General features: G+C 46.6%; 1 protein-coding gene across 1 annotated transcript; it reads right to left on the bottom strand.

Moving 5' to 3' along the window:
• Positions 1 to 1,664: 1,664 nt before the first annotated feature.
• On the bottom strand, positions 1,665 to 22,035 carry LOC135829503 (proline-rich protein 36-like; the record flags this gene model as incomplete). The annotated part of the gene is given in 11 exon segments (XM_065341908.1): positions 1,665 to 3,921; positions 5,855 to 5,939; positions 6,771 to 6,920; positions 7,630 to 7,742; positions 13,884 to 13,985; positions 14,773 to 14,851; positions 15,226 to 15,320; positions 16,021 to 16,102; positions 20,336 to 20,418; positions 21,098 to 21,242; positions 21,858 to 22,035. Coding segments are annotated over 11 exon segments (1,163 nt in total), but the record flags the coding sequence as incomplete, so codon positions are not given.
• Between the last annotated feature and the right edge of the window lie 594 nt (positions 22,036 to 22,629).

Here is a 22,629-nt window from a genome sequence, read left to right as displayed (position 1 = left end):
GCCATCCTCGGATTGCAAGAGCGACGTTGTTTGCTTAGTGCTTTTGCCTGGAATCTTCTTTTTCAAAGAGCCGCAGAAAATGCAGGTTTGAGGGCCTGCACAGATTGCCGAGTGTTCCGGCGGGGTTTCGGATCAACTGATTCCATACTCCAGTGTCCATATCATATCTCTATCCCTCGACAGGCCATCGCCTCTGGGAGATATAATTTATGCTTATAATTATGTCAGTCACCAAAACTTCTCTATCTCGACGATTCCTTCATCTGGCGCAGTAAAACATTATCGTTTCCCTAACCTGCGTGCTCAGTCGAAGGGAGACATGTATGGTTGCCCAAGGATGAAGGAGCACTCCTTGGGCTACCCGAAACAGTCGCCATGGATCGGTTGGTCGTGTAGAGTAAGCCCTTTTCGGCTTTCTTTGTTGTATCCGACTGCTTCAATTTCTTCTAGTTCTGCAGTGCCGCCCCACGTGCCGCGCCACGTGAAAGCGAAATTCAAATTTGAGCAGGCTCTCCGCGTACTCAAAATTGCAGGAGACGACAACTGCGCACTTGGGGTCGTTCCGAAAATTGGAACCAAAAGGGCTTACTCCGCACGAAAGCCCCAGCTCCGGGGATACCCAAAAGTAGTTTCGAGTAGCCCGAGGGGTCCTCTTTCGGTTCGCCACAACCAAACTTGGTCCCCCCTGAGCGGGAGCGAGATTTTTTTATCTCGAAAAATTTCAACCCTGGCCTGCGGACTATACCTGGAAAGTGACTCTATTCCTCATGAACTGCTCTTCCAGTGTTCAGGGGCCGGGGGGGGGGGGGGTACTGTGCTAGCCGGCTACATGTTGCTATGGCAACATGCAGAGGTATGTGTAGCCAGACAGGACCGAGGGGTCACCTGGTCATGACCCACCTGCACACATCAGCTCAGGGCCGTACAATCATGCAGATCTAGCTAGGGATGAAAATCAGGCAGCCTCGGGTTGAAATCAGAGGCGTAGCTTCGCATCTGCATGTGGTGTGGTGCCCATGTACCAGAGCATGTCCGTAGCGCGTGGTGACCATGCACCACCGGCAACCTCATAGTCATAGCCGACATCTTGCCTGTTTTGACTATATAGTGTGACAGGCAGTTTGCTGGTGTGTTGACCGGACTACGCTGTCTTCACACGAGCTACGCGCCTGGAAGTATTGTTCATTTCCGTTCACTTGAAGTAACCCATTTGACCGGACCGGCATGCACCTAATCCTGGTCACACGGCTACGGCACTGCCGCAAAGATGTATGGAGCTACGATGAGTCGTCCCAGTAGAATGATAGCGTAGTTGAAGTGTGTGTGTGTGTGTGTGTGTGTGTGTGTGTGTGTGTGTGTGTGTGTCACGGTGTGTGTGTGTGTGTGTGTGTGTGTGTGTGTGTGTGTGTGTGTGTGTCTGTGTCTGTGTGTTGCTATGTCTAACATTGCTGTTCGCTATCATCGCTTCCGCGATGCGCAGGTCTGAGGTGAGGGGAGGTGTGTGTTTGTGTGTGTGTTGCGGGGCATAGGGTAATGATCGTAATGATGGACCCTGTATTAGCCCCACTCACCAGCCGTACAGGCACACTTCAGTCTGAGTCACCCAGGAGTTGGCTATGCCATGCTCTGGGCCAGCACGTGCCAGCAAACTGCCCACGATCACACCAGCGACACATCGTTGTTTTAATTAATTTTAATTAACACAAATCAGCCCATATGTCAGGTGGTGCCATAAAAGCGGGGTAGGGGGAGGGGGATAAAATTATAGAATTGTTAAAATTTTGCAATTTGACGTCAGCTGCTCACAGCCATGCAGTATAGCCTTTGAGGTGGATTTCTGAAGGACACAAACGGGACAACACCAAAGGAGAAATATTCGCTTCGAAAAAAGAAAAGAAAAACTTGATAAATTGCAAATAAAATGGAAAGTGGACGATTCATATATAACGTGATCTGGCCAACATCATCATCAGCGTACTTTGAAGTACCGTAAGCGTTGCGGCTGCTCGGCTCAGGTACAACATTGTGAGAGAGTTGTACAGCAAAATCCAGTATCATCAGATATGATTGGAATTGGCTCTTGGCGGCGGCCTGAATACTTGCAAAGTTGACATGTCCAGAGTGACTTCACCAGCCGCTGACTGGGCCGGTCAGGAGTCGGCGCAAAGGTTGTGGCCATGCAGAGCAAGTTTGCAACTGTCAGTGTCGCAGAGCAAGAATCGTCACTACGAGGCTACCAGTGGCATGCAGTGCGCTAATGTGCAGCACCACAGAGCTGGAGACGTCAACTGAAGTGACAACGTTTCGGCACCGTGCCCACGGCTACACAGCAGATGACAGTATGGCCAGGACCCTGATCTCTCAGCACATGCACTTGCAGGCAAGTCAGCGAGGCACAGGCGGCCGGCACAGGGCATGACCAGTGAGCACAGACAGGTGCAGAAAACGGTGGACCGTGATGTGCACGGTCTGAGGGCAAACCGCACACTGCAGAGCAGTATCCGGAATAGAGTCAGCGATAGTACATAATGCGGGCCAGACACTGAAATAGCCCACCTGTGTGCGATAGTACATGTAAGGGCCAGACAATGAAACCAAGACAAACGGTGTCTTGGTCAATATCTCTTAGACAAAAGCATTCAGGGCTCCGAAATTGTATGCAACCGCCACGCAGCCAAGAAACATCAGAATACAGCTTTACCTGGACCGGAATTATCAACCACAATGACAACACAAGATGGCACTTGTCCGGCTTTCCATCAATTGATGTCAACTCAAGGGAGAGACACTTGGCTGGCGGTTGGTCACCACGGGTACAGCAGAACAGCAATGCATAGCAACTATCAAGTAAAAATGGGCCCGCATGCTCAAGATGCAGTTACAGCAAGATATCTCATTACGGCCTGTTCCTTCCAACAACTTACGACGAGAGGCACGGTAAACGAGGACTGATCAATAAGAGTGCAGTACTGGTACATTGAAACGTTCACTGGCACGGTGGTAAGTACAGAACACTGCCAGCGAAACTGCTATGCCGCTCCATGTCCGCGCAATGGTTGGAATCAGTCTTTGTTACTTAGGGTTGCAGTCCTGTCAGAAGCGATTCACTACCACTGCCAACTGATCCTGCAGAATGACATCATCATGACATCATTATGACATCATCATTGCAATATGGAATGACATTGTAGCATGACATCAGGACGTGGTGCAGAGGTGAACCAGGTAGCAGTACGGTAGCTGTCACCTGACTACAATCTTGGCAATCACCCCGGGCAGCTATTGACCAAGGTGTGTACGACGACGCAGCTCGTACATACCAAGCACCACCACGGCGTAAGACAAACACCACTGACGACATTAAATTGACGAAAAGACAGCTTTGTACGTCAAAGCACGTCCCGATGACGATGACTTTCGCACCAAGCATCACCACCGTAAGACAAACTCAACGGACGACATCATTACATTGACAGAAAACAGAGAACAGATAGATCACCATCATCATCATCACCACACTGCACGGTGCACAACATCGGAGCAGTGTGCTCAGCCAAACACGAGTGATAGTCAGTGAGTAGCAGCAGTACTGTCACCCCTACAGCAAGTCGATCAGCAGGTGCAGGTGCAGTGTTGCTACGAGATCAGCAGGTGCAGTGTTGCTACAAGAAGCATTGGCAGATGATCGGAGGGCACAACACCACCTCCGCCAAAGACCCCGTTGACAGCTGCCATGTTCGCACATCGCGTCTGCATCACACACAGACGCGACCTAGTAGCAGCGGGACAAAGGCTGGCTGGCAAAGCGAGGGCAAACACCCACGGACAGGTCGTCACTAGCGCGCAACCACACACTCTCCAGGCGTTCGATTAAGTCGGACGACCAGTGGGAGCAAGCTTTTTCGAAGAATCGTACATCTCCTGCACAAGAGAACACCATATAAAGCACACTCTTTCAACTAAGATGCGACCAAAATGGAGGCTTCCATCATGGGTTGCATGAAGATATAGAATAATAGCAACATGTGACAGATGGCGTACAATATGCATTGACACAATAAGTACTTATAACACTACAATATGCATTGACACAATAAGTACTTATAACACTACAATATGCATTGACACAATAAGTACTTATAACACTACAATATGCATTGACACAATAAGTACTTATAACACTACAATATGCATTGACACAATAAGTACTTATAATACTACAATATGCATTGACACAATAAGTACTTATAACACTACAATATGCATTGACACAATAAGTACTTATAACACTACAATATGCATTGACACAATAAGTACTTATAACACTACAATATGCATTGACACAATAAGTACTTATAATACTACAATATGCATTGACACAATAAGTACTTATAACACTACAATATGCATTGACACAATAAGTACTTATAACACTACAATATGCATTGACACAATAAGTACTTATAATACTACAATATGCATTGACACAATAAGTACTTATAAGTTATAACACTACAATATGCATTGACACAATAAGTACTTATAATACTACAATATGCATTGACACAATAAGTACTTATAACACTACAATATGCATTGACACAATAAGTACTTATAACACTACAATATGCATTGACACAATAAGTACTTATAACACTACAATATGCATTGACACAATAAGTACTTATAACACTACAATATGCATTGACACAATAAGTACTTATAACACTACAATATGCATTGACACAATAAGTACTTATAATACTACAATATGCATTGACACAATAAGTACTTATAACACTACAATATGCATTGACACAATAAGTACTTATAACACTACAATATGCATTGACACAATAAGTACTTATAATACTACAATATGCATTGACACAATAAGTACTTATAACACTACAATATGCATTGACACAATAAGTACTTATAATACTACAATATGCATTGACACAATAAGTACTTATAACACTACAATATGCATTGACACAATAAGTACTTATAACACTACAATATGCATTGACACAATAAGTACTTATAATACTACAATATGCATTGACACAATAAGTACTTATAACACTACAATATGCATTGACACAATAAGTACTTATAACACTACAATATGCATTGACACAATAAGTACTTATAATACTACAATATGCATTGACACAATAAGTACTTATAACACTACAATATGCATTGACACAATAAGTACTTATAACACTACAATATGCATTGACACAATAAGTACTTATAACACTACAATATGCATTGACACAATAAGTACTTATAATACTACAATATGCATTGACACAATAAGTACTTATAATACTACTGTGCAACGCATGATGCGTGGAGGTAAAGTAATAGTGAGGTTCTGCCACACGGTAAAACGTGCCAAAGTACGTATGGAAACTTCACCGCGGTACGGGATTTAGTTTGATACGGATTTTGTCATACCGTTTTCCTTGTGAAGCGCGCTTCACACGGACCGGACTCCGTGTGAAAAGTGAGCGTACAGAGTACATGTACATATGTGTGGCGGGGTGTTCGTGCATGGTTCGAACCAGGGAGTAGTACTACTCCCTGGTTCGAGCATGCTACGTACAGCAGAACCGGTGCAACGTACGAAAAATCCGTGTCAAACTTCACTGCAGTTGACACGGAGTTTGGTACGTAGTTCCGTGTAGCAGAACCTCTCTAATATGTTATTGCTACTCATGATAATATAGGGATTGTGTGTTGATGTTCAGCCGTCAAAAAGTCAGCAACGTTTATGCCGCTCTGGATTTTGCACTGAGTTAGTCCGAAAGTTCACTCCCTTCAGTCACAGCAGCTGACTTACATCCATGTTCATGACGTCTCTGAAGCCGTCGAATATACTCCAGATCTCCAGGTTCTTCTTGTCCCCATATTTCGATGTGTAGTCCCTGCAGCAGCAGCAGTATTCAACATGGTAACAACAGCAAACAAAGGCCTGAGTACAACCGTGAGCACAATCAATGACAATCAGTGTTCTTCTCAGAACAAACACTATACACGTAGTACCAGCAGCAGCAGCAGCAGCAGCAGCAGCAGCAGCAGCAGCAGCAGCAGCAGCAGCAGCAGCAGTCGCAACAGCCACCAGAGCGACAACAGTGGCAGTATCACCAGCCGTAGCTACAGCAGAAGCAGCAGGAGGGGGCATAGAGCGACTGGTTTTTGCACCACTAGGAACAAGGGTGATTCCTCCAATTTTCTTTCAAACAATGTTTCAATACTGTGGTCTGATACCAGATTTGGGCACCCTGTAAGAAGACCTTAGGGTCTGTTGGGAATGCCCAAGTAAAATAATAAAATACAATACAATACGAAACACACCAGACATCTAGACAAGGGATAGTTGAGAGCTACAGTGAAAACTTGTCTCAGTCGACCCTTCAAGGAACTTTACTAATGCGGACCTCGTGTACAAGTAGTCCTCTTATCCACGGTCAATAGTTGACTGGAAATAATATCCCTTGGTCCTAGAGGTACTGCGGGTCCTCTAGGACAGGTGGTGATCGCCTTGTCAGAGTGGTTGGTTACCTTGACAGATTTTACTGTACTTCAAATACATAACCCCTTTTCCTCCCGTTTCATCCCTCCCTCCCCCCCCCCCCCCTCCCCCTTCTCCACACCGGCTAAAACCCAGAAGAAGGGGAACGACCTTTCTTGGAAAGTCGGGTTACGCAACCGCAACAACTCAAACTCAAATAGCCGCTAGTGTAGGTAGGACTTACAGGAGTCGCGATTTCTGGAACTGAGACAAGATACTGAACTGCCGAAGCTGCTTGCAATAGTTCAAGTACTTGCCGTCCTCAGCTGGGTTTCCCGTGTGCAAGTACTTTTCGTTTTGGTTGGTCAGTGTCAGGTCACCCATCATACGCGTTCTGCGCAGCAGCATATACACACAGGCATGTGCACCCACAGCCGCACACGCGCGTACGCACATACACACACACGCACGCACACATACATGCACACACACACACACACACACACACACACACACACACACACACGCACACGCACACACACACGCACGCACACCAGTACTAACTGGTAAAAAAATCATCTGTACGACTTCAAGCACATCCAGCAACAAAGACTTGAAGCAATGTTTCATTCTGATAACACGACGACAAACTGTTTCAAAATGCCTGGCATGTTTTTTTTATTTTTTTTTACGAACTTCCATACTCCAACCATCTTGTAATGAGTGTCATGGTGGTGGGGCTCAGCACACTTAGTCGACCTGTGGTCTCGACCGCCATGTATGCCCAGCCGGTGCAACACTGAGTGATGGTGATGTGATGTGATTGGAGACCTGCGTCGTTCAACAATCCTCCTCTTTAGGGGAGTGCAGACGCCAGCCTAGTGCAGTAGGCTGCACACATGCCGTACTGGCCTTGCCAAACGGCAAACACACAGAAAAAACTTTTTTTTTCAAAAGAATGGCAGCATGTCAAAGACATAAGACATCCTCTCTACTTGTCGCCATTTTCTTCTTCTTCTTTTTTTTGTCCTGAACAAGCCACTTTTAAAAAGTTTCAGTGGCAAGAGAAATTCATACTACTAAGTTGTAGATTTATGACTTACAGGAACAACATGACGGGTTTTTTTTCCTTCATGGCTTCTTTGATGTGGTTGCGGTAGTTCTGAAAACTTCTGCTGGTGTCGATCAGCTTGCTAAGAGTGTTCTTCTCCATCAACTGCATGTCATAAGGGGAGGGAGGAGGAGGGGGAGGGAGGGAGGGGGGGGGGGAGAGAGAGAGAGAGAGAGAGAAAACATGAAGGGCATTTCACTACACTGGACAACAACTAGGGTCAAAATGATGCACACATGTACATGTACATTTTAACCTATCGACAATTTCTGAACAGCAAACATTACGCGGCAACAAGCATTGTCTTTTAGATCAGTCTGCGCGCATTTTTAGAATAGACCGATCCCCTTATTATACTGGGTTCGAGCACGGGGGCATGGGCAACCTCACTCGCGATCGAGCTAGTTTTTGAACGTGACAGCATCTTTGACAGTGTGTTTCAGGTTTGTTTTGGAATGTCTTCTGCTTAGTTCAAGTAGTTTGCGATGGCTTCGAGCGGTGCTAAACCTCCTGCTGGTAGGAGCAGAGTCTCCGAGAGAGACATGGACTGTGATGCCGCTGCAGGATTTTTCAAGGCGCGGGAGGGAACGATCTCGGGCCACAAACAGGAGTTACCCCAGAGGTGAGTTTTTTTGTTGTTGAAATATTCGAATCGCGAATCGTGTGTGAGATTTATTTTGTGCCTAGGCTACAGCAGACCATATTTCTTTCTCCTTGCGATCGGTGCTGAAGATAATAGTAACCTTTTTCTGGTCTGTCTTTTCCTCTCCAGAGCCATCTTCTATGAAGGTAACCGTGGTGCTGCCAAGTCACCAAGTCGCGATCAGCAGCCCTGAAGTGGAAAAATCGATTTTCCAACGATCTGGTTGGACATCAGCCACTTAAGTACTTCTGATTTGCCTGTAGTGACAACAGCAGCCATCCTTGGACACCTTGCAAAGACAGGAAAAGCCACTGGTGGAAGCGACTGCTATGAGGTGACGATAGCAGTGCAGTGGTGATCGCTGTTTTGTCAAGTCGAAGGGCTAGCCAACCCAGAGGAAGCATAACAAAAACGATGAGCAGTGCGTGGTATTTGTTGAGCGCGAAGAGCTAGAGGAGGACAGTGCAAACACATGGACGGAGTGGATGGTGTTTGAAGAACAGTGTGCTGTGTGCCGGCTGGTGGTGATGGTGGTCTTTGTCAGCATGTATTCGTGCTGCTTCTTGTGCTGGAACACTTCTCGCCCAGGAAGGCAGATTGCGTGCTCCCTGGCCCTCAGTTGGCAACGGGGCATTTGTTCCAGGAACATTACCCCAGAGCCAATGATGAGTCGTACCTTTGAAAAGTCGAAGCTTGCTGTTAATCGCAAGCGTAGCGCAGTGGATTGCTCCCTCTTCGAAGCACGAGGGCCAAAGCTTGACGCTGTCTGCAGCAAAGTGTGTGTGCGGTTCTTTCGAACCTATGAATATACCCCCCTGCATGTTCAGAGTGAACTATTTTCTAGTATATTTAACATCCTCAACCCGCCACCACCATGCGCTCTTGGCCGAACTAATGCACGAAGCATAAACACACCAGCACAGCAAGGACACTTCCGTTGACAGATATTGTTTACGCCTCTAGACCGCTGGTTCTTTTCTTCGAGCTCATCGTTAGAGGAGGATAGTAGCAGGATACTAACGATGATATAAGATGATAGACGGTTTTGGTCCGATATTGATCATTGAAGATCTAAGAAAGCAATGACAGCGATTGCGAAATGGATAATATTATCATGATTATATGCCAGTCTGGTAATGCGTTGTACTAGTGGACAGTATTGAAATCATCACTGCATTCGATGCAAATATTGGTATACCTTTGGTGTCAGTATTGGGAAAAAAAGAGTAAGAGAACCTGGTTGATTTGGTTGCATCTGCGACTGGCTACCGGGTGTTGTGATCAGCAATGTTACCATGGGAGAAAATAAGAGCGCAAGGATCTGTTGGGTCTTGTTAAGCCGGTGCGAGAACCCTAAGTGCATGGCAAAATAGAACTGTTTCATCCACAATGCAGAATGTCTTGCGGTACATGGCATTGATGACTGAACATCTCGCCAGCTCGCCCAAATGGGGATCATGCCCAAACGGAGGAACAAGACATCTTTCCAGCTCAGCTAGTTATATAGTATATACCGTGAAACGGATGATTAACTTGTGCCACGCATGACAGCTTCTGTTCCATTCGGCCCAGGCTTAGACACATCAATGCCAATAGCAGCTGATCCTCCATTACATGCTCATTGGCGATTTACGGCCACCTCCAACTGTATCCGCCGTCCCTCAGCTTCCGTCTTCGCAGATCTGGCTCGGCGCAGTACATTTTCTCGGCTAGGCTCAAAGAAGTCCCACAGAGCGGTCCAAACACCTGAAGGCAAACCAGTCAGAAACTGGAGCGGCTCAGGGGTCTTTCTTTATGTTATTGTACGTAAGCTGTTTTTAGGCTTTCTTCACCCCATCGTCCAACTGCTCCACGAGACTCTGTACACGAGCTCTACTTGCTGCCAACTCCTGATGCAGAAGCTGCACTTCCATTACAGGACCAAACTGCACTACGCCAGGTTCCTTTCCAACTTAAATTGCCGTTGCCTCTCAGCAAAATACTGGTTTGCGAGCATGGGGAGCTCGTGATGCAGACGCTGCACTTCCATGACCGAACTGCACTAGGCTCAGCAAATACTGTTTGCGAGCATGGGGAGCAGAGCGTCCAGACTCCACTCTCTTGCGAAAAGCAAACCTGGTACCGTAGGACAGCTGTTTGGTTTCCTGGACTCATCCTGCCCTTGTAGAGCTGGGCAAAACGATTTCGACTTCGGGATCGAAATGATCGCTGCAACTCAAATATTCAGAGTGACCCTAAAACTACATCCTTCCTCACGGGGAATAGCCTGGATCCGCTTGCTCCAGGCCGCTGTGGCTCCACACGAGGAAAGGAGTGAAATGACTTGTTTGCTTCGTCCTCCTGTTCTGACAGTGAGGAACGCAGCAATGATCCTGAAAAGGCATCCTGGAGTCGTAAAAAGGAAGATCTAAACAAAAACAAAACAGCTCAAATCAAAAGTCCTTGTGGCATTTTTGTAGACAGGCTTGCACTGCGTGTAGATTTCGCGTGCTCTGCACTTCGCATGCGAGAAGTCACGCACAGCCGAGGTGAGGTTGGTCGCGTGTGTGCAGCAGGATCCCACGCGACTGCGGAGCTGCCCCCTTGCTCGAACCCAGACAATAATAAGGGGATCGGTCTATTGCTCTCAGACTCCAATGCAGCCAGGTATACCGTAAATAAGAGCTGCCCCAAAACCCTCAAATGGCCTGCACCTGCAACGATCCTCCGTCTCGGGTGATTTTTCGTTGTGCATGATTTTCTCTTGTCTGGTGTTAGAATCTTTTGGTCACAATGCCCATCACAGATGTTTGGGGTTCGTATGGCCGTAGGCGAGACCACGGCTTCTTGCACCACTGCCTGTCCAGGTCAGTGGCCTAGACGGTATTAAACGTGTTTTAATTCCCGTAGCTATGCAGAAGACGTTACTTCAGTAACGTCTGGCGCTAGCCAGGGTCCACACAGCTTTAATTTGGTATTTGTTTGTTTGTGTGTTTGTTTGTTTGTTTGTTTATGTCACGCCTGGCGCTATCCCGTATCTGTCCCGTATCTGTCCCGTATCTGTGACTACAAAGGCTCTACAGGATTGTACATAACAGCTGTCCACAATATTTGCGGGCTCCTGTATCTGTCCCGTACCGTACCAATATTCGTCGTATTATGCATACGACTCCCTGATGTAGAGTGGGATTTGGAAAGAAATAGGGAGACGAGGAGGAAATTAAATTAGAATAGACGCCGATAAGGTGATAGGATGCGTCAGCATAAACATACTTTGGAAGAGAGATCCCGTCGTCTCCAAAATAAGCGTGAACGAGCGATTCAGTGCCGGTCACAGGAAACGTCGGAAGAGAGATCCCGTCGACTCCAGAACGCCCGTGGTCGGTAGAGTCCGGCGGTGCCAGGCAACGTCAGGACAGACATCCCGTTGAGTCCAGAACGCCCGTGATCGGCAGAGTCTAAGCCGGTCCCAGGAAACGTCAGGACAGACATCCCGTCGAGTCCAGAACGCCGTGATCGGCAGAGTCAGCGCCGGTCCCAGTAAACGTCAGGACAGACATCCCGTCGACGCGCAGAAAAACTAAATCTGCAGCCTCTTTTGCCGTCGAACAGGATACGTATTTATATAGGAGACTGTAAAGTTATGTAATGTCCAAATTTCGACGTGAGCAGCAGGTCACTCGCGTTGATTTTTTCGACGTGCGAGCCAAATAACGCGAGCTGAACTTTCGCGTCGCAGACATCCCGTCGACGCGCAGAAAAACTAAATCTGCAGCCTCTTTTGCCGTCGGACAGGATACGTATTTTAGGAGACTGTAAAGTTATGTAATGTGCTCCTCAGGCAACCATGCATTCGGCGTCGTCATTGGCTCAACAGGTCAATGTAGATGTATTACTACAAAAAGGCCAGAAAATCCGATTCCTGTATTAAAATCAACTAATGTTCGCTGGCGATTTAATTTCGCTGATTTCGCCGCTTGGTACCAACCGGACAAAGTAAATCGCAGGCCAACGTTTGTCATATAGGCAAATGATGCATGATTGAGCAATGGATGCATGTGAGAGCAAAAATACCGATCGATTTCAAATTTGACGTGAAACTGCGCGTCACGTCGGAAATAACGTGCATCTTAACCTCTCTAATCGAGAGGTTTCTGATTTTCTCATCGGCCAAAATTTGTTGATTTACAATATAAGGAGATAAAAATTAAAGAAGGAGCAAAACAAAAGTAGATGATTATTAGAGAAACAACAATCCGCAATAAATTCTGCAAATACTTTTGCCTAACTCATAATATTCAAACCGATTGAAACGTTTTTGCAATACAGTGATGTGGCCAATGAACGGAAAAAGACAATTCCATCAGTTCTTATAACATGTACGATGAGCTAGGCAAAAAAGCATAAAAGCATAGCGTAGGGCCCTGAGCTTCCAAGCTCTCTCGTTGTCTGATTGCATCGTTGTATGCGTTGCTTGCTTACTTGTAGTTTGTCTCCTGCAACCATGTTTCAACATTGTTAGTGCTTACGTTTGGTGATTTTGTTGCCGCGTGACCGCCAACTGCCATCTTCTCAGATTTGTGTTGGGTTATGGCAACAAAGAATTGGATTGAGTTTTTTCTTTCTTCAGATTCTTGACGTTTTGTTCATTTTTTGGTATTGAGATTTTCTGTCATAATATTATGTAAGCACATTTGCTTTGCCCGTACAAGAGGCTTATGTCTATCACAGATGTCTAGGGCCAATTTCCCATTTGATTGCCATAGAAAAAGATATCCATTTCGGGGAGGGGGGTAGACAAAATGTCTAACTTTGGACTGCCCCGACCGATTGTGATAAACTTGGTATCGTTGGCAAGCTTGCTACCCGGGCTCCACTCTCCAAGCTAGCTTAAATTATGAATTGGAATTTTTCCTGAAATTCCTGCTCACAGTTGATAAGTTAGGTACAGTCGACTCCACTTATAACAAACTCCCATAATACAACAAATTTCGTCACTATAGCGAGCCATTGTCCATGTCCTTTTTTGAGCCCACACAAAATGAACCCTTTGTAGCCAACCCTTTTCGTTAATAACGAACCATATCTTGAAGGGCCAGAGCACAGGTAAACCAAGCGCTCTCATTCTGTCATGGCCCACATGCCAGTCATGACTTGCTTCCTGTACATGTACATGTATGGTGCATTTCTGTTATAACGAACAGTTCGGCTATGCAGAACTGATTCTCCTGCACAACGGTGTTCGTTCTATCAGGAGTCGACTGCATCTGTTAAGTTGTGCCATTGTACACTGGAGTAAAGCTAGGTACAACCATACGGTTCTGCGACCACATCGTTTATTTTCTCAGCACACGTTCTCTCGTGTTTTACAGTGGAATCCGAAAGCACAAAGGTATAAACCAGTACCCGGATTTTTTCTCATTACTGTTTTCTGATGATCGCTTAGCGCATGAAACTCGGAGTAACAACACCTTTTTCATCCTCTTATTATTGTTGGAATTAGCTCTGCCTTTCGGCATCGAGCATTCTATTCGACAGCTTGGAACCTCTCTGTTTTAGAGGAATCCGAAAGCAATAGAAGCTCTTTTTGCCCGTACGAGCGGTAGAGTTTCTCCGCATCTCACCTCATCATATGAAAAGCCCCACCATAGGCGCTCCACACATCTGTTCTTCATCATACAGTATGTTTGCATGGCCGTGGACACATTGCCAAGCTTCATCAACGCCTGCGGCAAGGACACACGACAACAACACACACGCTCTGTGCCTCATGCTTTCTAAAACACCATCATTCTCATCTTTATGTTACGCCATGTATAGAGACCGTTTCCTCGGAGACGAGAACGTGATAGTACTCAGAAAAAGGACACAGTTCAGGCTCTTTTTAAGAACATCTTGGACGTTTTCAGTTTCACTAGTATGCTTTCAAGCCTTGTCGTCAGGTGAAAGTGTGAGAAGTGAAGCGTGTCCTTTTTCTGAGTACTATCCCATGTATAGCGAATTCAGGTTATCAACAGCCTGGTGGCTGGGTGGTCAAGATATTATGTGCTTGGGAATCTTATGTTTGTAGGTTCACACGCGTCTAGTTTGATCTTCCAAATATGGAAAAAAAGAGGTGGCAAAAAACAGCAAGAGGTGAGTAATTTCTCCGCTGTGGAGCAGTCTGGCTGGATCCTATCATTCTCTCTCGCGTCCGTTTGCTGAACATATCAGTTCAGAGTTAACACATTCGTGCAAGTGAAACAACCTCGAGTCAGACAGAGCTAGACCGGGCATTGCAGCAGTTACAGCAGCTTGGCTTCGGCAGTACTGTAGAACACGTTTATTTCGGTGTAACTTTAGAAACCAAGCACCTAAATTTAGATCACACCTAAAGAGGCACTAGAGTATTCACTGTATACGAAGGGTAGGCTGGTCACTTTATTTCACATTTCACCTGAAACCTGACAGGTCCCTGACACCGAAATTTTAATACACCTAACATTAGATGTTTCACTGTTGACATTCGCTTACGTTCAGAATCTTGAGGAGGAATTTGAAGTACTTGTCGCGATCACGCTGCTTTGGTGACTCGAATATCCGCGTCACAAGCCTGACGGTGAGACACACAAGAACACAGCACAGCACGGTCGAGAGAAAGTACAAAGTCAGGTTCAGAATTATTGTAATTTGCAGTGAAGAGACCACTTGGATTGAAGATGGTGTGTGTAAGGTTTTCCATTTAATGAAGTGGCTGCAGTTGGTGCTTGTGCACATTATTAAGAAAAGTCAGATTAAATCCTCCTTAGGTGTGTGTAAGCACTGTGGCTACCGTGTATGATGGCGGCGGCGTTGTTACTAGACCAAATAGGCTGTCAGTGGCGAAGGAGTGCTTTTTTTCATGAAATATTCTGAACCACAAGAAGACGATAAAGTATTCAGCATGGATCATCAATCCGAACTGCAAGCACGGAGGAACTATCTTACCACGCGGGTACACGGTTGGTATGTTGAGTGTAGGAGTCCCACGTTGGAACGTCTTTGCTCTCCTGCTTGCGCGAGTAAAGCAGCATTTCTTGTTTCTTAACACACAGGGAAAATAATTGGAACGATGCCACTGTATTCAATGCAAGTCCGCAAAATGCAGGCACAAAAAGAAGGCCTACATCTACTCCTGTCCTGTCCTGAACAACATTGCCGTTTACGGTCACGTGTCCCCTCGTGTGAGGGGCCGACAGACATGCAGAGGTTAGCTGAGGTGCTGCTTCCCCGTGACGCCGCCCTGGCGAGATTTCCTGGACTTTTCTTGAATCCATTTGTTGCAGTTGTGCAACTGGAGCCGTTGGGTTGATATGCATCCCTGATCGCATACCACACCTACTCCCACCTGCAAACACGTGTACACACGTGTACACACGTGTACACACGTGTACACACGTGTACACACGAGTGCACACGAGTACACACACATACACTACTAACACTCATCCATTTTTCACTTTTGACTAAACTTTGCTAATCTCAGAAAGATCCGCCAGAAATGGATTCTAAGGCAAACCCACCCTAACCTACTACAAAATCTTACATTTGCACAGTAAACCTGCCCTAAGCGGACACCCTTGGTACAGCAGAAACCATCCTCATATGATAGGGACCGTCCGCTGGATCCGGGGATGCACGTTCGATCCACAGCACTTAGTGATGCATGGAAACGTTCCGGTCAATACAGGATTCCCGCTTGGCACAGAGTACGACAAACACAGGCTATACCGTGGCACTTACATCTATTCCTTGGACGAAAATGTCGTCAATCAGCGTAATCTGCATGGCCACTTGCTTAGCGGAAAACTTCATGAGAGCACTCCTGACAAGCAGAGTGGCATAGAATGCACAGGTTATAACAAGACTAGGATAGTGCACACAACGAGTCACGAGTCACTCGTAGTTCGCCTTGCCAGTTGCTGTAGTCCTTTTCTCTGTGATAAAATCAAATTTCAGAATTTTTACGTGCTCAACATTTTCAGAATGAGAGCAAAAGGCCAGGTTAGGTGAACAGAAATTTTTAGGTACAGAGAAGCAGTTCCCTATAGAGGACTTTCCATTACATCACCTTTTTGGCGCCTTCCCGGTGTCCACCCAAAGATCACCCATAAGACAAGTCCGTGTCCTACGGTAAAATGTGCTTGGGTGGCAAAAAGAGAATCAAATGTGTTGTTCGGTGTACGGTTGAAAATGATGTTGCAGGCCGCCGCAGTGGTGAAGCACTTTTGCTTTTCTTTGATGTGGTGAATAGTTTCGGTAAGTCGCGAGGATTACTAGCCGCAGTTACTCTACTGTTTATTCCAGCCTTGAAGAGGCGTTGCCGCGAGAAGATTGACAGAATCCGTGGGCCCAGTACATTGATCCATATTTACCTATGGACGAAGACCTTTCAGCCAATCCCCCTGCGTTGGGTATCCAGGCCTCTCTAAATATTTAGTGAATGTCCCCAGCACATATGCAAAGGACTCTCTAAAGTCTTACAATAGCCCTGATGGATACAAATGTATGTGTCTCATTGCTGACTGGGTTGGCACATTATCGTGTCTTGCCCAATCGAAGGAAGAAACAACAACTGTCAACAAAATTCGTTTGCAAACGTCAGGCACTCGCAGAGTGTTTTTGCCGAACCTGTCCATCCTTGGGTAGCTGCTGAATTACCTGGAATTGTTTTTTGGCGCACACTGCACTTGCATGGTGGGCCTGGGAGAAGCATGCTCCCATGTTGCTGCAGTGCAGTGTTGTTTTGACTGAATTTACGTTGGAGACTGAAATGTGATGTGTGCTGAATGTCAACACCTACACCACTGGGTCACTCACCAGTGGCTGGCACCGTCAATGAACACTACACGAAAATAGTGTACATGGATTTTACTTCAGCTGGGCAGAAATTGGAGCACCGTGCCCATAACCTACAAGTAGTCTCACTTCTCTTTCGCTGCCTGACTCTCTCTCTGTCTCTCTCTTTGCATGCCTGTCAGTGTATCCATGTGTGTGTGTGTGTGTGTGCGTGTGTGTGCGTGCGTGTGTGGGTTTTTCTTCCTTATCAGTACGAGTATGACAATGTTGACATGCGGTGGCTGGTAGCACGAAAGCTGACAAAGTCAAACACGGCCATCATCATCATTGGTCCTATGTAGCCAAAAAGTTGGTGTAGTGGCGAACTTAGTTGTCCTGATCCTAAAACACGCTGATGAATGCACATCCAATACAGCAATTGTTTTTTCCTGGTCGTCCCTCGACCTGGCATTCTCCATAAGCAGTTGCTGATTACCGGTAGAGTGTCCTCCATTACTGCCTTTGCAAGAGTTACACAAGAAGTAAGATCAAGATGATCCTCACCACAAGAAGATCAAGAAGCTGAATACATGTACCTAATAGACCAATCCCGAAAAGATTGTCTGGGTTCGAAAGGGGGCATGTCAACTGAGAGTACACTGTACAACACATACATGGCACTACCTGATCAGCATGCGGCACAGGACGTGTTTGATAGTTCGCGTGTGACTGCGAGGGTAAGTACACGGTTTTCTCGTTAGTTGCATGCAAGAGAGACGATGCGACAGAAAGCAAAGCCCTTTGTAGTTTTCTCTCTCGCACTGGTAATGGTCTGCTGTTGGAGTGGAAATGCTAAGACATAATCCTTGTTTCGCTCTTCTGTGTAGTGTGAAGAGGTCAACGAACATGTAGAGCTCACTTTGATGAAGTAGGCAAGGCTGTGAGCGCTGTGGCTCAAAGCGATAGGCCCCTAAATCTTACGAGATGTTTCGAGTGCTATTGTTTGTTGCGAGCGCTTCGTCTTCGATGAGTCCTGCCTCTTTCCTGGCAGCTGCCCTCCTATAGGATCAACCACGAAGTGACTGTACTCATCTGCAGCCGATCAATGTTATATTGCACAAGAAGCCTGATATCGTTTTCGCCAAGCCAGTGCCCCGCCAAAGACCATCGCCGTGTCACACCGTCGGAACGAGTTCATGATGAGAAACATCATTCGCGCGAGCGTGATGAAGAACTATTTCGAAAGACAACATAGTCTTTACCCCTGGGACGACAACTATGTGCACGTCCTGCAAGGGGAGAATGTCACCAGCGACATCACCGAAGACGACGACAGTATTTCGGAAACTTGGAGTCAGCGGAGGTCGTCAAGCTCCTCCGCGACCCGGTACATGTACAGTATAGGTGACATGTCGACACGAGCGTGCGGAAACACAGCATACACTGTAGTAATGTTGCGAGAGTTTGCGGAAGGAGTCCAAGTCGGGAAATCCATCAGCTCCAAAAGCTACCTGTAGGTGGGCGATGAGACTCCAGCTTCAGACTACAACAGTCAGGACTTGTAAATAGTTGAACTTTGTGAAGCAGCAGATCGAGAAGTCAGCTGAAATCGTAGCTGTTGCAGTATGTCGGCGCTATGTTACGTAGCTTGCATTTTTTACGGAGAGTCGATCGCCAAGCGAATGTTTCTCTCCTCACCGAGAGCTATCTAGCCTCCAAACTCCGTCAGGGTCTGCCTAAGGTACCGAAGGTCCTTTGACTAGCTGCTGGCAGGACTCCATCAAATCCTCTAGCTTCAGCTCGGCGAGCAAAAGTCTCTCTCTCCTCCGCCATGAGCTGACACACACAAACTGAATACAAAACGATGGACTTCACACTTGCTGGCTTGCACGCGTGCCCCCTTTCACGAACCCAGACAATCTTTTCGGGATTGGTCTATTGTCCAGAAAGACAGAAGATGAGGTATACCAGTATGTGCCGCAGCAGATGAAGAACTGCACAGCGCAGCAACCAAGTGGGAAGCAGAAGAAGATTGCGCAAGTAGGTCGATCAGAGTACCGGTATTATTTTATCCATGACAAAGGAAATACACATTGTGCAGAACATGAAGCATACACACTCGCATGGAAGAGATAATGCCGGAGTTGCACCCAGGGCCAGTACTAGACTATAGCTAGCCAGTACTAGACTATAGCTAGCACCACCAGTCATGTAGAGGCACGTGCATAATAGAGCTGGGTACATTAGTCATTACCATCAGCATCAGCACTATCAATCATCAAACTCCAGCTATACCTTGCACCCCAACAAACTAAGTAAGTTGATAGTGTTCGGAATCATCTTCGTGTTTCCGCCTTTACTGGTGCTGCCACAAATGAGCTGAACAAGTCAGTTAGTTAATTCGATACGTACTGGGGTGACAGGGATGATCATGACTTTTCTCTTCGCCAACGAAGTGATGGAACAATATTCGTGTACTTCGAAGTATTTGCATAAGGAGCGAAGTTCTCGAGTCGTGTGTCCGTCATCCACTGGTTCCGTCGTTCTCCATCGTAGGGAAAACGATAACAACTCAAAGACGATCCAGGTGTGGGAACATCCGATCGCGAGCAGCCCTTTGGTATTCTCAAACTACAGTATGCAAAATGGAACTTCTTTCGAAAAACACTGTTTCTTTCCAGTGCAGTCTTCTTTTTTTTGCCACCCAAGCTCCGTTTCAAGTCCGGTGATCGGTGGTGAACTCGATGATCTTTGGCCCGAATCCTCAACGGCCGCACGGTATGACTCATTGGAAAGTCCTCTATAGGTACAGAGTGTGTTAGTGTCTGTGCGGTGTATTGACATTTTAGGTATGAAACGGATGCACCGAAAGTACCAAAAATAGAAGTACACCGAAAATTCCCGGTTTTCCAGTATGAGAACGTATACAGAACAGAACAACAAGGACAATCAAGGCTTGTTCGCTGCGACTTCAAGTTTCATGCTCTTGCAATCATCTGTATTACGCTCTGCCTCCGCGGTGTTGAGCACTGTCAGCACAGTGAGTGCGTTCGATTACACACTTGAATCGATTCATGAATCGATTCAAGTGCATTCAAGTCGTTCGATTTCATGTCATGAGCCCTGGAATCCATTCGGAATCCATTCACTCTATTCACATGGGGTGATGTGAATAGCGCGAATCGATTCATGAATCGATTCGTGAATCGATTCGCGTGCATAATCACTGGGTACACCCTGCGGTGAGAAACTAATGACATAATACAACATCATCCCTTACCGCAGAGATCCATCCGGTGGCTTCATGCCTTTTGTCTGGACCAGTACCAGATCCAAGGCATCTTTCCGGATGGGTGTGAGTACCTACAGATACAGTACGCAGAGAAAAAGCACACGAATAGCAGCATACTGTAGGACATGCTATTGCAACGAGTTACAAATTTAACAATTGTCCAAAATCCATAGATTAACGAGAAGATACGTCAACGACCTTGCAGTCTTCAGGCGTATTCGCACATAACACATCTGAGGTCTTACAGCCTCAACAAAATGAAGAAATGTCACTCATTAAAAAACGTTAGATTTACTTCATAATTGAAATTTACCGTCTTTTCCAGAGTAAGCCGCACCCATGTTTTATTGTCACTAAATACAGGCATGTACCCTGTTGATCACCGTTAGTTTGACCACTTAACTATACTAGACTGTTCTTATTTAGATGTAGTACAGTCCATGCACAGTTGAATCAGTGTATATACATCGGTATGCTGTGCTTGGTGAAACTCTAGCCTGGCCGTTCTTCGGCGCTCCGTTCTTCGGCGCTCCGTTCTTTGGCGTCTGGCAGTATTGCATCCAACAATACAGTGGAACTTGTGAAGGTGACCACTCTGATAAGGTGACCACCTGTCCTTGAGGACCACGACAACTTCGACCAAGCGATGGTATTTCCAGTCAAATGACCCTGGATAAGGAGACCACCTGTACACGGAGATCACATAATGAATGTCCCTCGACCGGTCGTCTCCGACAGAATTCACTGTACCTTTTTAATCAGCGAGTTCCGCAGCATGAGCGCCAGTTGGAGTTGTCCAAAGCAGATGAGGTTGTAGACAGTTTTCTGTAGCTTGTTGAGCACGTTGCTCTCCAGTTCACTGGGTATCTCGGTGCCGTCCAGCTGGTAACGCTTCCTGTTAGTAGAACAAACAATTGAAACATGCACACGCATGGACACGCACACACACACAAGCTCACACACACACACATACACACATACACAAACACACACCCATGCACACACCAACATGCACTCACGGACGAACGTACACACAGATGTACACAAGCACTTACAAAGAGCAATGCAAATCGCGAAACACTGCAAAAATAGGAAAGTGTGCACTGTACAACAGCGCTGGCAGAGACATTGGCATCATCAGCATCAGCATTGGCAGCAGCAGCATTGGCAGCAGCAGCAGCAGCATCGGTCACAGAACCGGCAATGGGGCAAAGGAAGCAGCAGCGGTAGCAGCAGCAGCATTGGCAGCAGCAGCATTGGCAGCAGCAGCATTGGCGGCAGCAGCAGCAGCAGCAACATTGGCAGCATCGGTCACAGCACCGGCAATGCGGCAACGGAAGCAGCAGCGGTAGCGGTGGCAGAGGCAACAGCAGCAGCAGTGGTGCTGATGTTGGTGAAGGTAGCAGCAGCGTTAGCAGGAAACGAGTCATAATATTATCGATCAATTGTCTATCTTTCCACGCACCATACGTTAGTTGTTGAACACGACTTATGAATCTTCTCCACTTACATTCTCAACAGCGGTACAATGCGGAGAATAAGGAACAGGGTTTGTTGGCGGGACTTGCGGCCGTCCGGGGTGTCAATGTTCTTGAAATGTGCCTCTCGGCTGAGTAGCATGTCGAGGAGTGCCGATGGAGACAGGAAAGGGCGATGGGTAGCCAGGAATACGTTGATGTACTGCGCACCTGGAAGCAAGCAAGCAACGCCGCCACACACAAGTGCATGTATACAGGTCAGGGGTGTAGCTGATCCCTCTTTTATGGGGTGGGGTGAGGGGTGCACGGCCGCATATGTGTAGGATGGCTGGTGCATGTCATTCATGGTCATTAAAGGGGAAGTTAAGGCAAAAATTAAAATTTCACCAGTTGTAGTCTTCGGGGTGCTGAGTCGAATGGTCGTGGTCCGAGGAAGCTGAGACGCTCCCTTCCTACTTGAATCCCAATCGAACTCGCGCACTTCCACCGAAACTGGGTGACTGCGCCCTACTAGATGGGGATTTGTATGCAAAATCTCACTAAAAGCGCCATTTCGTTCTTATAAAAGCACGGATGACCGCGATTGGCCCATATATTGTAGTCTTTTGGACGCTGAGTCGACTGGTTTTGGTCCGAAAAGGCTGCGATGCAGCGTTCCTCCTTTATTCCCAATCGAACAGGGTTGAACAAGTGGTCACGTGCTCCTGGGTGCCCAAATCCCCTGGTCACCACGCCAGCAGGGTACAACTTTGACACCAAGGTTCAACTCGAGTGACAGGACTGCACCCAAAAAAGGTCAAACAC

Source organism: Sycon ciliatum, chromosome 13, assembly GCF_964019385.1.
Source record: "Sycon ciliatum chromosome 13, ocSycCili1.1, whole genome shotgun sequence".
In the NCBI taxonomy this organism is placed as follows: Eukaryota; Metazoa; Porifera; class Calcarea; order Leucosolenida; family Sycettidae; genus Sycon; species Sycon ciliatum.
The sequence above is the reverse complement of the archived record's forward strand: the minus strand, read 5'-3'. Positions and strand labels throughout refer to the sequence as shown.